The sequence below is a fragment of the Mus caroli genome, unplaced genomic scaffold, assembly GCF_978045245.1.
Source record: "Mus caroli unplaced genomic scaffold, Mus_caroli_1 scaffold_1, whole genome shotgun sequence".
Lineage (NCBI taxonomy): Eukaryota > Metazoa > Chordata > Mammalia > Rodentia > Muridae > Mus > Mus caroli.
In genome coordinates this window covers 169085409-169100809 of record NW_028227256.1, presented here as the reverse complement: position 1 = coordinate 169100809, position 15401 = coordinate 169085409, and the positions used below count along the sequence as shown (strand labels likewise).

General features: G+C 49.3%; 4 protein-coding genes across 13 annotated transcripts in view; 2 read left to right on the top strand and 2 right to left on the bottom strand.

The window, feature by feature from the left end:
• Positions 1 to 1377: 1377 nt before the first annotated feature.
• On the bottom strand, positions 1378 to 2751 carry Apoa2 (apolipoprotein A2). Of its 2 annotated transcripts, none has more exons than XM_021177190.3 (4): positions 2610 to 2751; positions 2366 to 2448; positions 1936 to 2068; positions 1378 to 1608 (listed from the first exon to the last, which is right to left on the bottom strand). In XM_021177190.3, the coding sequence occupies exons 2-4, from the start codon at positions 2415 to 2417 to the stop codon at positions 1485 to 1487; spliced, it is 309 nt and encodes a 102-aa protein (XP_021032849.1). In that variant the 5' UTR covers positions 2418 to 2448; positions 2610 to 2751; the 3' UTR covers positions 1378 to 1484. The 2 variants fall into 2 exon arrangements, with proteins under 2 accessions (XP_021032849.1, XP_021032840.1); XM_021177181.3 differs by having other exon boundaries at positions 2366 to 2445; positions 2610 to 2719.
• A 1978-nt stretch (positions 2752 to 4729) lies between these two features.
• Tomm40l (translocase of outer mitochondrial membrane 40 like) lies at positions 4730 to 8756 on the top strand. Of its 5 annotated transcripts, XM_021177148.3 has the most exons (10): positions 5459 to 5571; positions 5793 to 6042; positions 6307 to 6374; positions 6693 to 6785; positions 7052 to 7153; positions 7306 to 7411; positions 7532 to 7654; positions 7770 to 7846; positions 8057 to 8159; positions 8293 to 8756. In XM_021177148.3, exons 2-10 carry the CDS (start codon positions 5928 to 5930, stop codon positions 8430 to 8432), a joined length of 927 nt encoding a protein of 308 aa, XP_021032807.1. In that variant the 5' UTR covers positions 5459 to 5571; positions 5793 to 5927; the 3' UTR covers positions 8433 to 8756. The 5 variants fall into 5 exon arrangements, with proteins under 5 accessions (XP_085698961.1, XP_085698968.1, XP_085698973.1 ...); XM_085842835.1 differs by lacking the exon at positions 5459 to 5571 and adding an exon at positions 4730 to 4847 and having other exon boundaries at positions 8057 to 8756; XM_085842842.1 differs by having other exon boundaries at positions 5448 to 5571; positions 5893 to 6042; positions 8057 to 8756.
• On the bottom strand, positions 7262 to 13980 carry Nr1i3 (nuclear receptor subfamily 1 group I member 3). 5 transcript variants are annotated; one of them, XM_029468604.2, is made up of 10 exons: positions 13777 to 13913; positions 13465 to 13607; positions 12877 to 13007; positions 11402 to 11571; positions 11064 to 11203; positions 10727 to 10872; positions 10518 to 10634; positions 10391 to 10395; positions 10221 to 10339; positions 7262 to 9370 (listed from the first exon to the last, which is right to left on the bottom strand). In XM_029468604.2, the coding sequence occupies exons 2-10, from the start codon at positions 13599 to 13601 to the stop codon at positions 9241 to 9243; spliced, it is 1095 nt and encodes a 364-aa protein (XP_029324464.1). In that variant the 5' UTR covers positions 13602 to 13607; positions 13777 to 13913; the 3' UTR covers positions 7262 to 9240. The 5 variants fall into 5 exon arrangements, with proteins under 5 accessions (XP_029324464.1, XP_085698950.1, XP_021032770.1 ...); XM_085842824.1 differs by lacking the exon at positions 10391 to 10395 and having other exon boundaries at positions 10221 to 10326; positions 13903 to 13980; XM_021177111.3 differs by lacking the exon at positions 10391 to 10395 and having other exon boundaries at positions 10221 to 10326.
• Pcp4l1 (Purkinje cell protein 4 like 1) overlaps positions 12950 to 15401 on the top strand; it is a 43495-nt gene continuing 41043 nt past the window's right edge. The window contains exon 1 of the mRNA XM_021177209.3: positions 12950 to 13059. Coding sequence (XP_021032868.1) covers positions 13042 to 13059 — 18 coding nt within the window. The 5' untranslated portion in view covers positions 12950 to 13041. The remainder of the gene's footprint in view (positions 13060 to 15401) is intronic.

Sequence of the window (15401 nt, the reverse complement as noted above, 5' to 3'; positions counted from 1 at the left end):
GTCTCAGCCTCCTGAGTGCTGAGAGCATAGGCATATACCACTGTGCATAGTCACATGAGAGATTTTAAGTTTTATTTATTTATTACTATGAGTGGGAGGTGAAGCTACCATGGCACATGTATGTTCACCACCAAGGGTACCAGAGATCAAATTCAGAGCATCTGATTTGTACTGCGAGCATTTTTACCCAGTTGAACCACGTTGCCAGCCCCCCATCAGAAGGGTTTTTCCCCCTAGTTTTTATTAATTTATTTAGTGCAGTGTAGGTGTGTCATATCATGTATGTAGAGGTCAGAGGACAACTTAACAGGAGTCTGCTGTCTCCCTTTGCTATATGGGTCCCCAAGAATTGAATCTAGGTTGTCAGGAAGTAAACACCATTTGTTTGTTTGTTTGTTTGTTTGTTCTAGACAAGGTTTCTCTGTGTAGCCCTGGATGTCTTGGAACTACACTCTGTAGACCAGGCTGGCCTTGAACTCAGAAAAATCCACCTGCCTCTGCCTCCCAAGTGCTGGGATTAAAGGCATACACCACCACACAAGGTTAAATTAGAGATTCTGAATCAAGAAACTAGTGCACTTTGGGACAAAAGTGTGCCTTCCTCCCAGCCTTGAGCAGGTTGAATCAGACTTTGTCTGCCACAGTCAGCTAGTCCACCTAGGGTGGAGTTTTCTGACCTCGGTAAAGTCTATTGAGTGCCACATCTGCTTCCTGCAAGAAGCCACTACCTGCTGAGCAGCTGAGCTTGCTTTCCTGACGAGATCCTGGCATACGGGGGATGCCCCCCCACTTTAAAAATCAGACCCTAGAATTAAAAGATTGAGCCTTGATGAGAGAACTTTGTCTTGGCTCCTTATTTCTCTTGCCATCCCCAGCTTTCCTTTCAGGGACCCCTGGCTGCTGGCGGCTAAACAAAAGGATCAGGCAAACCTCTTTATTGTGGGACGGAGGAAACAGTGTCCCCAGGCTCAAAAGGAAAGACAGGGTCTTGAGTCACACTGCTAGGCTCTTTAAAAAAAAAAAAACAAAAACGAGACAAAACAACAATAACACCATCTTTTTATAGAAAGATGAAATTCTGAGGGTTACCCTTGTTTCCTATGACCTCAAGTGAAGGGATTTTGTCATTCCTTTCTTGGGTCCATGTTCTTCAGTGACATTACAGAGTCATTCACACAGGACACTCCTCGGGTTTGGAAACAAATCACAGGCAGCTACTCTGTCATGTCCATCTCTGGTTTCTCCAATCCTTTCCTTCCCCATGATACCAAAACTTGTCTCCTTCTCCTTTTTGAAACATAGTTCTTATTCCTTCCTCCTTCTCCTCCTCCACCCTGCTACTTCTCCCAAACACCCAAAGACACAAGAGGCGCAAAGTTTAACTCCTTCCACATTTATTGGAGAAAACAGGCAGAAGGTAGGGAGAGGGGCTCTGGCCGTGGCCGGTGGAGCAGCTGGGGTGGGAAGACTGGGCCTGGCACATCTCACTTAGCCGCAGGAGCCGGTTTCTCCTCGAGGTTCATTAAACTGCTGAAGAAGTTCACCAGACTAGTTCCAGCTGACTTGACAAAGGGTGTCAGCTGCTCGTGTGTCTTCTCAAAGTATGCCCTGGGGAACGGAAGCAGCAGAGGTTAGGGTCTTTGTTGGTGATGAAGGTCAGAGCAGACTGACTAGGGTCCCCAAATAATATACCCTGGTATACCCTGATATAGCAAAGCCTGTTAGAAGCCATCCATGCAGCAGAGGATCAGACTCTGCAGACTGGAGTCCAAGGTCCACCTCTTGCTGCCCTCATCTAGGGTAAGGGAGGGGTTTTTCTCCCCAAGTTAAGCCTGAGCATCCCTAACCCCAACCCCTGAGTTAAGATTCCTGTGAGAACGGCCTCCCTCCCTGAAGCAGTCCTGTAGCCCTTTGAGTTCTCTCCCAGAGACTTACTTGGCCTGGCTCTGAATCTCTGAGGTCTTGGCCTTCTCCACCAAATCCTTGCCATAGTCAGTCATGCTCTGAAGGTACTGAGTCAACAGGCTCTGCATATCCGGTCCGTCCGCCTGTCTCTTAACCAAAGCTCCTGCACAACACAGATCACAGTCTCTGCATGTAGACTGCCAGCAATGAGTCCCGCTCTCCCCTCACACCCCACAGGACCCACCCCAGCTTTCAGCCCCTTCCCCAAATTGGGGTCCTGCTAGATGTTTTCTGTTGTTGATTTTGGTTTGGTTTGGGTTTTTGGACTTTAGAAAGAGAATAATCTTCCTCTTGAGTCCGCTGGTTGATGCACTCAGCCATAGAAGAAGCACAAGAGAGTTGGGCAGCCAAGACTCTCCGTACCTTCTTTCCTTTGGTTTCCCCTGTATCAAAACCTCACCTTCCAGGCTACAGATGGTGACCAGCAGTGCGACCATTGTGAGCAGCTTCATGATGGCAGACTACGGCCTAGGAACAGTGCTGCTGGTGAGAAAGAACATTGCCGTCAGATGGGCTTCAGGCCCTTGCAGGGATTCGCCCCACCCAGATGGATGCTCACTCTAATTTAGCTCCTTCCCTCTCCACAATTAAAGTCCCATGCTCTTTGCACGTTGCCCACCCACAGCTCTGCTCCCTCTTCATACCGGGTCTGTGCTGCAATCCTTCCCGTCCACTCTGGGCTTGACTGGAGGTAGGGGCTATATACACATCTACTCCCCCACCCCCACCCTGTCAGGTGATACGGAGAATGGCAAGTCCAGAAGGGCAGAGATCAGGCTGGAGTAAACAAGGGTTAGAAATGGACAAAAGGACAAGCAAAAGGGACTCTTGGTGTCACAGTGAACCACAGGGGCATAAACTCTAGTGAAGGCCAATGTTTGCTTATGATTTATTCTTTTGGGATCAGGAGTTGATGGGTTTATATGTATCTATCAGGTAATCAGGATTCTAAGTTATTTTTCTGGAAAGCTCCAACTTGTAGCTCTTAGCCCTTGTCATCTTTACCTTATTATGGACAAGTTTCATTTCCCCAACCCTTCACCCCTTCATAGCAATTTGGCAGAGAGGAATTTGGGGACAGAAGGAGAAAGGAGCAAGGCATAGTGGCACAAGCTTTTAATCCCAGCCCTGGGGAGGCAGAGGCAGACTGATCTTTGTGAACTTGAGAGCAGCCTGATCTATATAGTGAGTTCCAGGACGGCATAGATTCTATCTCAAAGAAACAAAGAAAGAAAGAGAGAAAGAGAGAAAGAGAGAAAGGAAGAAAGAAAGAAAGAAAGAAAGAAAGAAAGAAAGAAAGAAAGAAAGGAAGGAAGGAAGGAAGGAAGAAAGGAAGGAAGGAAAAGGAAGAAGGGAAATGAATTGAAATAGGAGGTGGAAGGTTGAAATAGGAGGTGGAAGGGAGTGGGGGTTATGGAGACAAAAGTCAGAACAGGTACAACTGCCTCTGTCCCTTTTTGAGTTAATGTGTAATGAGATAGGAAGGGGGCATGAACACCACACACACACACACACACACACACACACACACACACACACACACCCCTCACAGACATACAAAAGACACACAGAGAAAATGCATTGGAATTATTGTATTTGATAGGTCTCATGAATGAAATTCCTTTAAAATAATCATGAAATACAAGTCCATTTATGGGTTCTCATCAATGTGTGCTCCCTGCCTCCAAAAAACAAATTCAGAAAAATAGCCTCTGCCCTCCTGCTCCCAACCTCAGTAGTTAAGAGGCTCTGTCCAAATCAAGGTCAAAGGGCCTGGTCACTTGATCCCCTTATCAGTTAGGTCCTGGCCCCTGGCCCAGTTCTAACTGTGTGGAAGGACAGAGGTACATTCCCTAGGCCTAGGGCTCTCCAGTGGAGTCAGCTCAGTAGCTACTGAAAACATTCCTATCACTCACCCTTTTGCCACCAAGCTTACCCTGTGTGCACTGGAATATTAGTGAGAGATACGGGGGTGGAAGTGTGGAAGCTAGGGGGGGAGAGGGCAACCGAAGACCAAGAAATCTGTTTACTTTATTTTAGTTATGTGTTTTGCTTCCACGTGTATCTGTGTAAGAGTGTCAGATTCTCTGGAACTGGAATTAAGTTGTGGGTGCTGGGTCTCTCTCTCTCTCTCTCTCTCTCTCTCTCTCTCTCTCTCTCTCTCTCACACACACACACACACTTTCCTCTCTTTGCATGTATAAATGCAAACAGAAGAGTACATCAGATTCCATTACAGATGGTTGTGAGCCACTATGTGATTGATGGGAATTGAACTTATGACTTTTGGGGAAGCATCTGAGCCACCTCACCAGCCTCATCAGTGCTCTTACCCACTTCGCCATCTCTTCAACCCCAAAGACCAAGAAATCTTGCATATTTCCAGTTGTCCTCTTGTGGACTTATCTCTAGCGTCACATTACTGCTTGCCCCTGGCCCTGGGGGAAGAGCCTAACTTCAGGCTGCGGTTGTATTCTTAGATTTTATTTGTCTTTTCTCCAAGTAAATAATAACTAGAGAGGGTAGCTGCTTCAGAAGCTAGTTCTGCCCACAACTCTCTCCTCTCCCTCAAAACTCTCACAGTCATTTGGCGGGGGGGTGGGGGGATGGGGGGGTGGGGGGGTGGGGGTGGGGGGTGGGGGGGGGAAGGGCGGGTTTCGAGACAGGGTTTCTCTGTGTAGCCCTGGCTATCCTGTTTTTGTTTTTTTTTTTTGTTTTGGTTTTTCGAGACAGGGTTTCTCTGTATAGCCCTGGCTGTCCTGGAACTCACTTTGTAGATCAGGCAGGCCTGGAACTCAGAAATCGGAAATCAGGAAATCCGCCTGCCTCTGCCTCCGGAGTGCTGGGATTAAAGGCGTGCGCCACTACTCCTGGAAGGCAAGGTCTGTGAATTCCAGCGGGAGGAAGGGGGACGGGGGACGGGGGGTGGGGGGTGGGGTGGGTGGGGGTGGGGGTGGGTGGGTGGGGCGGGAAGGGGGGGGTGGTAGAGATCTGTTTTCTGGGGGAGGGGGGGTGTTGTGAGTAGCAGTCCTTTGGAGGTAGTATATAGTGGAGAGTTGTGTGGATTCTCCAGCCGGCTTTCAGGAAGGTGGAGGGTAAAGTGAACCACGTCTTCACAACCCCTGAGTGTGATATATTCATAAAATAGGTCTTCAAACTATAGTTTCACTTTTCTCACGTTCTGATGTAAGGAACTCCAGTGGTCTAATAGGCAAAATGCTCCCTCTAGTGTCTTGAATGCTCAAGAGTTTTATCTCGACCTTGAGGAGGCTGGGCGGTCTTAGAAGGGGGCCTTCCACTAATGTCTAAAGGGCCACCCACAAACTCCCACCCGCCGCTGCACTCGGACTGAAGCGCTGGGGCCTGCAGGCCTGCCACTCTTCTGTTTTCTCCTCTCCTATTGGTCACTAGAAAATTAAGGCACCTTTTTCATCATTGAGTGGGTTGGGTCTTTGGGTGCTTCCTTTGCCCATTTCTAAGATGGCGCCTACGGCCATGCTGGGAATACAGTGTGAAGCTGCATTTCTGCCATTACTCAAGATGGCTGCCCCCATCAAGATGACCGGGTGTGCCTAGGGGAAAGAGGCTGCAGGATGGTCTGAGATGGTAAGGGCTAGTGTTCCATTGCGGGCAGACCCTTGGAACGTGGGAATGAAGAACAGAGAAACTAGAAAGTCAGCGGAAGCCTGTGTTAGTAGTTAAGACTAGATAATGGGAGAGCAGACGGGGGTGACAGGTGGGGGTGAGGGATCAACGATGGGGCGGGAGTGTGCCCGGGATTCAACTTTAGCATCGGTGTTCTCTCCCCCTACTGTTCCTTATTGCAGGTCTAGCATTGAACCATATGGAAGTTTCTGAAACTGGGGAGCCCGATGATGGGGGGTGGAGCCCGTGGGGGATAGAGGGAGCAATAGATTTTATCCCCAGGCTAACCCCAACCCCTCCCTGTCCTCTGGATTAAAATGGGGAACACCCTGGGCCTGGCACCGATGGGGACTTTACCCCGCCGGAGCCACCGTCGAGAGGAACCGCTGCCCAACCCCGGGAGCTTCGACGAGCTGCACCGGTTGTGCAAAGGTGAGACCGCAGCTTTTGTGTGTCTCAGGATGAAGGGTCATAGAGAAGGGGAGGGTCCTGAATGCTGATGTCCAGTGATGTGAACAGCGAGGGGAGATCACAGCTGGAGCATCCGGCAGTCAAGAAGGACCAGATGTTCAAAGTAGAGCGTTTTGTTGCAGGATTTGAAAGGAGGTCATTTCCTCCAATGCTTCATATGCGATTGAAAGGGGAGTCCGTCTCCGTAGTTAGGGGTCCTTATCTGTGCATGTTCCTTCCCTTCAGATGTATTCCCAGCACAGATGGAAGGCGTGAAGCTGGTTGTCAACAAGGTTCTGAGCAGCCATTTCCAGGTGCTCCCACTTGTCTGGCCTCTCCTTACCCCTCCTCCCTGCTTGTCTCTGGATCATCCTCTTCTTTACACCTATTAGTCCAGTCTTGGCTAGGCTATGTGGGGCAAATGAGGGGAGGTGTGGGGTCCTTTTTTTTCCCCCCTGATGCCTTTAAACAACAAGATGTGGGACTCGCTTAAAGTCCAGTGGCCCTCTGCATGTGTTGGAATAGTTGAGGTTTTAAAAAGCCTCATCTGGATGGAAAAAAAGGTCAAGGGTGGGAGATGGGATTGAAGCGAAATAGAATGCTCTGTTCTCCGTTGTCTTCTCTTTCCTCAGGTGGCTCATACTGTGCACATGAGTGCCCTGGGCTTGCCAGGGTACCACCTCCATACTGCCTATGCAGGGGACTGGCAGCTTAGCCCCACAGAGGTGAGGGCTCCCCCCACCCCCCACTGCGTCAACTGTGTAAAATGCACATGGACGTAGGTCCTGAGAATGAGCAAATATGTGTGATCAGCAACTATGTTCTCAGTGCCTCTTCTGAAAGCCAGCTAGTCCTGTGCAAAGCTTCCCGAGTTTGTCTTTGGTGTCCACCAGGGGGCACTGTGAGATGTTACTGAAATCCCTTCGTGTTCATGTGCCAATGGATAGAGCTACCTACCCATCACAGCCTTCCTGTCTACACTCCCTAACAGGTGTTCCCCACTGTGGTGGGGGATATGGACAGCAGTGGCAGTCTCAACGCCCAGGTCTTGCTTCTGTTGGCAGAACGGCTGCGAGCTAAGGCTGTCTTCCAGGTGACCCACAGTTCCTGCCTCCATCCACCGAGGCACCTCTCTTTCTCCTCCATGGGTATCCTGCCTTGGGGGACGCAGGGGGAGGAGGAGCAGAGGCAATACTGAATATAAACAGAGAGAAGGGTATTTTATTGCTTACTCTCCCCACCCAGACACAGCAGGCCAAGTTCCTGACATGGCAGTTTGATGGCGAGTATCGGGGAGATGACTACACAGCCACTCTGACCCTGGGAAATCCGGATCTGATTGGGGAATCAGGTGGGGAACTGGGACGGAGTTCTTGGGGGGGGGACTTTTTGGCTAGGCTAGGGTGGGAATGACCAGATGGTAAGAAAGTAAGCCTGACTCCCTGACTCTTGCCTCCTCTCTCCCTGACAGTGATCATGGTTGCTCATTTCCTGCAGAGCATCACCCATCGGCTTGTGCTAGGAGGAGAGCTAGTTTATCATCGGCGGCCAGGAGAAGAGGGGGCCATCTTGACTCTGGCTGGGAAGTACTCAGGTACAAGATCAAGTGAATGATGGTGAGGAGGAGGGACTCAGGGCTTTCCTGGGGTTCCTTTGCCTGTATCTGCAATGGTAACTGTTTTTTCCCTCTGTTCTCCCCCACCCTGCAGCTGTCCACTGGGTGGCTACGTTGAATGTTGGGTCAGGTGGGGCCCATGCAAGTTATTACCACAAGGCCAATGAACAGGTAAGACTACCAAACTCATCTCAGCCTAATGAGTCAGTCAATCAGAATCATCTGCCCCTCGAGTCTTCCCAGGCTTCTGGCCTATGATTCTTTCTGGCCTCATCTGGTCTACATTTTCACACATGCGTTCCAGCTTGCTTATACCCTGCCAGAACTCCTGTGGGATTCATGGCGATGGGTCCTCCTCTCGTTCTTGTCCCTGCTTCCCAGGTTCAGGTTGGAGTAGAGTTTGAGGCAAATACAAGGCTACAAGATACGACCTTCTCCTTTGGTTACCACCTGACTCTGCCCCAAGCCGATATGGTGTTTAGAGGTGAGGGTTTCGAGACACTTAGAAGTGGTGAGGGATTTGGGGATATACAGGGAGGGAGGCTCTACCTTACTTCTGTTGACTCCATACTCCAAGTCTGGCTAATCAACCGGGTCAATATACTTTTCCCTGGCAGGCTTGGTGGATAGTAACTGGTGTGTTGGTGCGGTGCTGGAGAAGAAGATGCGTCCCCTGCCTGTCACCCTAGCCCTTGGAGCCTTCCTCAATCACTGGCGAAACAGATTCCATTGCGGCTTCAGCATCACTGTGGGCTGAGGTTGTCCTGGGAGCAGCCTCTGCAGCAGCTGGAACCTTTGAGTCTGATACCCTAGGGCCAGAGACTAACTTGGTCCCTCTCCAGAGCCTACCTTGCCGGATGACTCCTAGGTCCCATGGGCAGAGTGGGGGGTGGGGGGACAGGACGATGTCCTCCTCAGAACTGGAACTGCCACAGAGTCATTTTTTCCAGTTAGGTAGCGGGTTGAGGTTCCCAGTACTGCCATCAGCCCCACTATAATCTCCCATAAGCTCTATGGCTCTGGAGTAAAGGAGAGGGACTACGGGATGTGTCTGGCTTCCCTCACCCTACTTTTTTTGTTATTTTTGTTTGATTGAGATATTACTACTCCTTCTTCAAAGCAGAGAAATCTGCATGGAAAGAGGGAGCAGAAAAAAAAAAGCCTCCTATCCCATTTCTCCTGGTTTCTCCATTCCTCAGTCTTCCACTCCTTCCCTTAGGAAGGGAGGATTAAAAAGTTAAATCTCTGGCCACAGAAAGACCAAAGAATGGGCCCACCCATTCCCAGAAGGAACTCTAGTCACCTCCTAGCCCCAAGGCTTCCATCTTTCCCATCCCCTGTGTTTCCGGAGAACTACTTTGGCCCTGTGGTCACCCACCTCCCTTCTCTCTGTCCCCCACCCATTCCACACCCCACTGATGAGTGCACGAAGAGACGGTGACTGTTCAGCGTTTCATTGCCACTCCCGAGCTCCTTCCTGCTGGTTCCTGTGTGGGGTCCAGCGCTGTACCCTTTCCAGTCCAGTGTATCCCTGGGGGTCTGGGGAAAGGATGCAAGCCTGGGCCTCAACTGCAAATCTCCCCAAGCAGCGGCATCATAGCAGACAGCTCCTCGAAGCGCTGAAGTTCATAGAAGTATGCATTGTTTATACTCCGGAGGTCAGCCAGCAGGCCCATCAGCTTTGCGTACAGAAACCTTTGGAGGAAGGAGCAGGGTTACCAGGGAAAGAAGGCAGCTGGGAATCCTGTCCTGAGGTTCCTATTCCCTGGACTGCTCCTCAGAGAGGCTAAGTCTGAGCAGCAGATGCTCTGGAGCTACATCTTGGAAAATCTCAGAAATCCCCAAGAAGGGCCTCTATCAACACTGTTCCTTCTTTGTGCCTAGTTTTTCCTGAACCCAGGGATTTGAGGTCAAGTGTAAAGGAAGTTCTTGGCCAAAACTTCAACTGTATAGAATCTGAAGGTGAGGCCTTCTAGATCCAGTTCTAGAAGGCAGTTGTGCTCTTCTATAGTATAAAGCATCCTCCTCTTGGCAAACGGATTCATTAGGGAACGAGCAGAGCGAAGGTGGCATAGACTTCTGAGCCTGCACTGTTGAACTGGGCTCTGTCCGAGAGAGTGTGAAGAATCCTAATTTCAAGGGGACCTAAAACTTCAAGGAACTGATCCAAAGGAGAGGAGTGGGCAAAAAGAATGAACAAGACTTTGACATTTTGAGTTTGGGAAAGTGGGAGAGGTGAGGTAAGGGATGTCACCAGTCTCAGGAATGCTGTCACACGCAGGCCATGAGCTACAACTTTGCATCTCTACTGACTGAAAACAACAACAGAAGCCGACAACTTGGAAAAGGGAGACAACACAGCAGTCCGAGCAATCTGGATACTGTGTGCAATGGATGGGGTGGCCTGAGGGAAGGTCTAGATTCCTAAGTACCTGGTTTCCCAAAGGAAACAACAGTAAAATGCATCCATGTGGAGCTCAGTGTTTCACAGATCCCTTCCTACCCCCGGCGCAGCCTCCAAATCCGCAGCCTCCTTCCTCCCTACCGACTTTGGAGCCTCGACTGTTGTTCCATAATGTGGTTGTTCAGAATCAGCGCCATCTCCTCTTGTAGCTGATCGATCTCTTCTCTTTGGGTAACTCCGGGCCTGTCTGAGAGAGGAGACTGGGAAGGGCAAGGTGGCAGGGCCCACAGATAGGGGGCCTCACATTGTACAGGGGCTGGGGATGGTATAGACCCTTTCTTAGGCTTGAAAGCTAGAAGGTCAGGGAGGGATTAAAGGGACCGAGAGTTGGGTAGAGGTGGTGGGGCCAGAGTTCCTTGGCTTTGGGATGATCCTCACCAGGGGAGAAGAGGGCGGTGGCAGCCATGAGCACATACTCAGGCTCCTGGAGATGCAGTCCTTTCAGGGTTTTATGGAAGTGGAAGATCGATTCCAAAAACTCGTACTGGAACCCTACTGTGAGAGATGGTAGACTGAGGAGCCTCCTGGCCATTGCTCCACACCTCATACCACTGAGATACATACCCTGTCCCGTTCTACCATCTCACCATGGACTGCATCCTCCATCTTGTAGCAAAGAGGCCCGCAGAAGAAATTCTCTGTCTGAAGACAGAACGTAGTGTTGAGTGAGATATGCAATATTTCCACAGCCGCTCCCTTGAGAAGGGAGATCTGGTCCTCCATGGTTAGGGACCTGTGTGGGGTAGAAAACAAGGGCACTTTAGACTTAAGTCTATCCATCAAAAAAAAAAAAAGGTCCAATTGGCACACTGCAAATGTAAGACCCTAGCACTCAGAAGGCTAAAGGATGTCATACCAGTCTTTAATCCGAGACTGGTCTGACTTACAGATCACTTGCTTCCTGAAAGGCCATGTGCTACTCACCGGAAGAGGGGCAGATCCTTGGTGAACTTGATGATCTGTTGCACCATAAACGTGTTGATATCTGCAAAGTGTGTGAGCAGAGGCAACACGGGGCCCGGAGGCTGGAAAGGCCGGTGATGCGTGAACAGATAAGCCGGAGGCTGTAGAGTTCAGAGCATTAGTAAGAGGCCCCAGCCTTGGCTGCCCTTGAGGGCTCACCAGGCTTATCTGAGAAAGGTTTTTTTGCTGAGGAACCTGCCCATTCTGGGATTCTGGAGATCTGTTCTCCATCAGGGCATAGTCTTCTTCTGTGGGTTACCTCCTCAGGTACCCAGGTCAAATCCTGGTTAAGCTCTCACCTTGAACTGCACAAACTGGTCAAACATGGGGCCCACATGGCGAGTGTGGGCCCCCAGGAGGATCTGGACCAGTTCTTTCTGCTGCTGACTCAGTTGCAAAGAGGCTTTCTGTGCCCGCCGCTGTGCCTGTCTGGCTCGCCGCAATGCCAGGGCTTCTGCTGACAGTATCACTGTGTCAGGCAAGAGAGATGACAAAGCTGTTGAGACCAGCAGCGAGCACCTTTCAGCCATCCCTTCAGTTGGGGCCACTCCACCTCCCCAGATAAGGAAGGACGAAGGAAGAAAGAGTTTCTGAGGCTTCCTTGGGATTTCACTGAATTAGTGTCTCCAGGTGGCAGGGGGATCCCTGCACCCTTTCTGTCGATCTCATATTCATCTGTGATACACTTCAGCAGAAAGCAATGCACCATGGGAAAGAAGGGGAGGGTGGAGAATAAAGTGGGAAGGGTATAGAATGTTTGGCTCCTTGGAAACGTTGAAGAAGGGTCTTAATATTGGAAACATAACTTTGTGTTTGCATAAATCATGATTTCAAAGGCTCTGAAGCTAGACGTCAGTGGATCTAGTAACTCTAACTCAGACGTCGTGTGTGTGTCAGAAGCAGACTCCAGTAGCACTTCCACGGTTGTACAATAAGTGATATAGGTCGGGCAGGGTCATTTGGCTTCTACAGTGTCTTTTCCACTGCTCTGTGTTGAAAAGCAGCGTGGGAGGGAAAGCAAGAGTTTGAGGGGCAGACAAGCTTGATTCCGAAGTGTGATTCTGTTTCCTAGCTGACTGACTCCGACAACTTAAGTTGTGGGAGACCAGCCTCGTTATCTGTTGGAAGCATAGCACAGTTACCTGTCACAGAGAAAGCAGCAATAACTAAGAAGTACCTATGAGGTGACAGGTTGTATGTACTTAAGAGACAGAAGAGAAAAAGCAAGCAATGTCTAGGGGAAGGGCATTTCAGGCAAGGGGGATGGCAAATGGGAAAAGCCTTGGGGAACAGTATGCTTGATACACACGCTCAAGGATAGCACTGAGCCCGTGTGGCTGGGATGTATTGAAGGGGTGTTAAGAGACAAAGTCTGGAAGAGGATATGTGTGAAAGCATGTACCTTGAAAGAGACTGGGATGGGGAGAGACTGGAGGGATACTTTTAACTCAGGGTTAAAAACACTTGTTGATCTTGCAGAGAACCTGGGTTAAATTCCCAGCACCCATGTGACAACTCATAGGGATGTCGAGTCCCAGGCGATCCAACACTCTTCTCTAGCCTTTGTGGGCACCAGGCACACACATGGTACTTAGACATATATGCAGGCAAACACACACACATTAAAAATAAGTGCTTTTTAAAACAAGAGATTAGAAGTTTTGAAAACAGGCAGAATCTGATTGGTTTCCAAAAGCTTACTCTGCTGCTGTGGGAACCTGAACAAAAGCAGAGAAGCACCAATGGACTCCTGGAACGGTAGGGACCAACTCACTGTCTTTCCTCATGCCAACATTTAGACACTTCTGCAACCTGCAGGCTGGACAGTGGCGTCTCTGGGCCTTGCTGACCTCACACCTTCCAGCAAACGGACAGATGGGACCAATGGTTTTGCTGACCGTTCGTCTGTGAGATAGAGACAGGCACTGCATGGTTTTAGATGGCAGAGAACATGCAGGTGGGTATAAGAGCACCCCGAAAGGACACGGCCTAAAAGACAGATCGATTTAACAACAGACTTATCTGAGCTGTGCCCAAAGGTCTTCAGAGGTAGTTGGAGCATTTTCATGAGAACACAAGGTGACTCAGGAACCCTCGTGTGGCATGATCTCGGTACTTTGCAGGTAGTGTGTGCTACACAAGTATTCTTGACTCCTAGGCTGTATCTCTGGGACAAATGGTTAACCTGCCTTGTCATTAGGTCACCAGTTTCAGACTGTGTTGTGGTCAGCAAGATTGAGAGTGCTAGACACTGGGCAGTTCAGCTTAGCTGCAAGAGGATTATAACTTGGAGGTGTACCAGTGTTTAAAGGTGGACTGATAGAAATGTGGGGGTTGTTTCTGTTGGGGAGAAAGCATTCACCTGAAGAAGCCCTTGCAGCCCTCACAAGTCAGGGCATGGAAATGATAGCCTGTGGCCCGGTCTCCACACACCACACAGTTCCTCGGCCCATATTCTTCTTCACTGGCCATGGTTTCTAGTGTTAGCATAGCCGTCATGGTCTCCTGAATGTGGGAGGAGTTAAGAGTCAGCACTGGGCCATAGGACTCTCTTCTCTCTCCTCTACAGAATCTCTTCCCAAGACTGCCCAGCCCGACACAGGGCTCCCCAGCACTGTGGACACTAAAAGCAAAAATGTTGCTTTTTGTCTCTGGCCTCCAACGAGTTACTTACCTGTTTCCCTTAGGCAGCAGGCCACAAGATCTGGTGTAGGATGCTTCTCCCCAGGCCTCCTCGCTGACCCTGCTTTCCTGGAGATCTCAGGAACTGCCAGGAATTAGGGACAGTGGTCCTCAGTGCCTGGAAAACAAGGGCCTTCTCTTGTATGGGGCCTCTAGGTATCCACAGTGCCATATGTAGGTAGGGTCCAGACTCTGGACCCAGGGCAAAGACCTGCTGGGTGTGGGTGTGGGGTGGGGTGGGGGTTCCTAACTTGCCCGAGAAGTGTTGGTTGGTGGCAGATGGGGAGGGACCAGGACCTCATGACTCATTAAAAGCTGCTGCTTACTAGACTCCTGGAGGATTTCCCTGTGGGTGAGCTTTAGGCTAAATCTACAATCCCCTTTTTGCATGGATCCTGAATAAGCCATCAGACAATGGGAGAGATGGCAAGCTTTTTCACGTCCAGTTTGCAAATGGTAAAAAAAAAAATAGCTATAACAATTATACCAGGCTCCCAAAGGATTTTCTTTCTTTTTTTTCTTTTCTTTTTTAAAATTTTTTATTGATTAAAAAAAAAATAATGTATATACCTAGTACCCACAGAGATCAGAGGACAGTGTCTGATCTTCTGGGACTAGAGTTATAGGCAGTTGTGAGCTGGCAAGTTGGGTACAAGGAATTGAGGTTAAATCCTCTGCAAGGAGCTCTTGCCTTCTGAGCCCCAGAGATCTGTTTAAAGAGATCCTCCTTTCTTACGTGGGGAGACTGGGATATGAATAAAAGTGAACTCTAGGTGCTGGCAAGATGACGCCATCTGTAAAGTGCTCACTATATAAGCACTGAGAGCCGAGTTTAATTCCTAGAACCTACATTTGTAAAAATGGCACGGTGGAACAACTCATAATCCCAATGCCAAGGAGGCAGAGACAAGAAGGCAAGCCTAGCTTTCTTGCTGAAATCCAGTCCAGTGAGAGACTGTCTCAAAAACCACGGTGGAGCTGGTGTAAAGACTCGGTAGGCAAAGGCACTTGCTGCCAAGCCTGATGACCTCTTTGATCCCTAGAATCCACATGATGGACAGAGAGAATTGGCCCCTGTAAGTTGTTCTCTGACCTTTATACACACTCTGTGGCTTATTGGCATCTTTCTCACTCAAAAAGGAATGTTAAAAACAACACAAATCCTCCAGGCTCCAACCCTGATACCTGGTGCCAAATCAGGGGTGGTGGTTTCTTGTTAATCATAGCTTATTATTTAGACCCAATTGACCAAAACTACAAATTCTTAATAAAAATATCACACGAAGAGTCCTGATACATAACTTTAAATTTTAATATATAACCTTATTTCTAATGATGGTTCTCAAACACTTTAACCTCCCTTGTAGCCCACCACCCAACAGAGGTAGTGGGGAAGAAAGGATACAGAGGTAGTGGGAAAGAAAGGATACAGAGGTAGTGGGGAAGAAAGGATACAGAGGTAGTGGGAAAGAAAGGATACAGAGGTAGTGGGAAAGAAAGGATACAGAGGTAGTGGGGAAGAAAGGATACAGAGGTAGTGGGAAAGAAAGGATACAGAGGTAGTGGGAAAGAAAGGATACAGAGGTAGTGGGAAAGAAAGGATACAGAGGAAGTGGG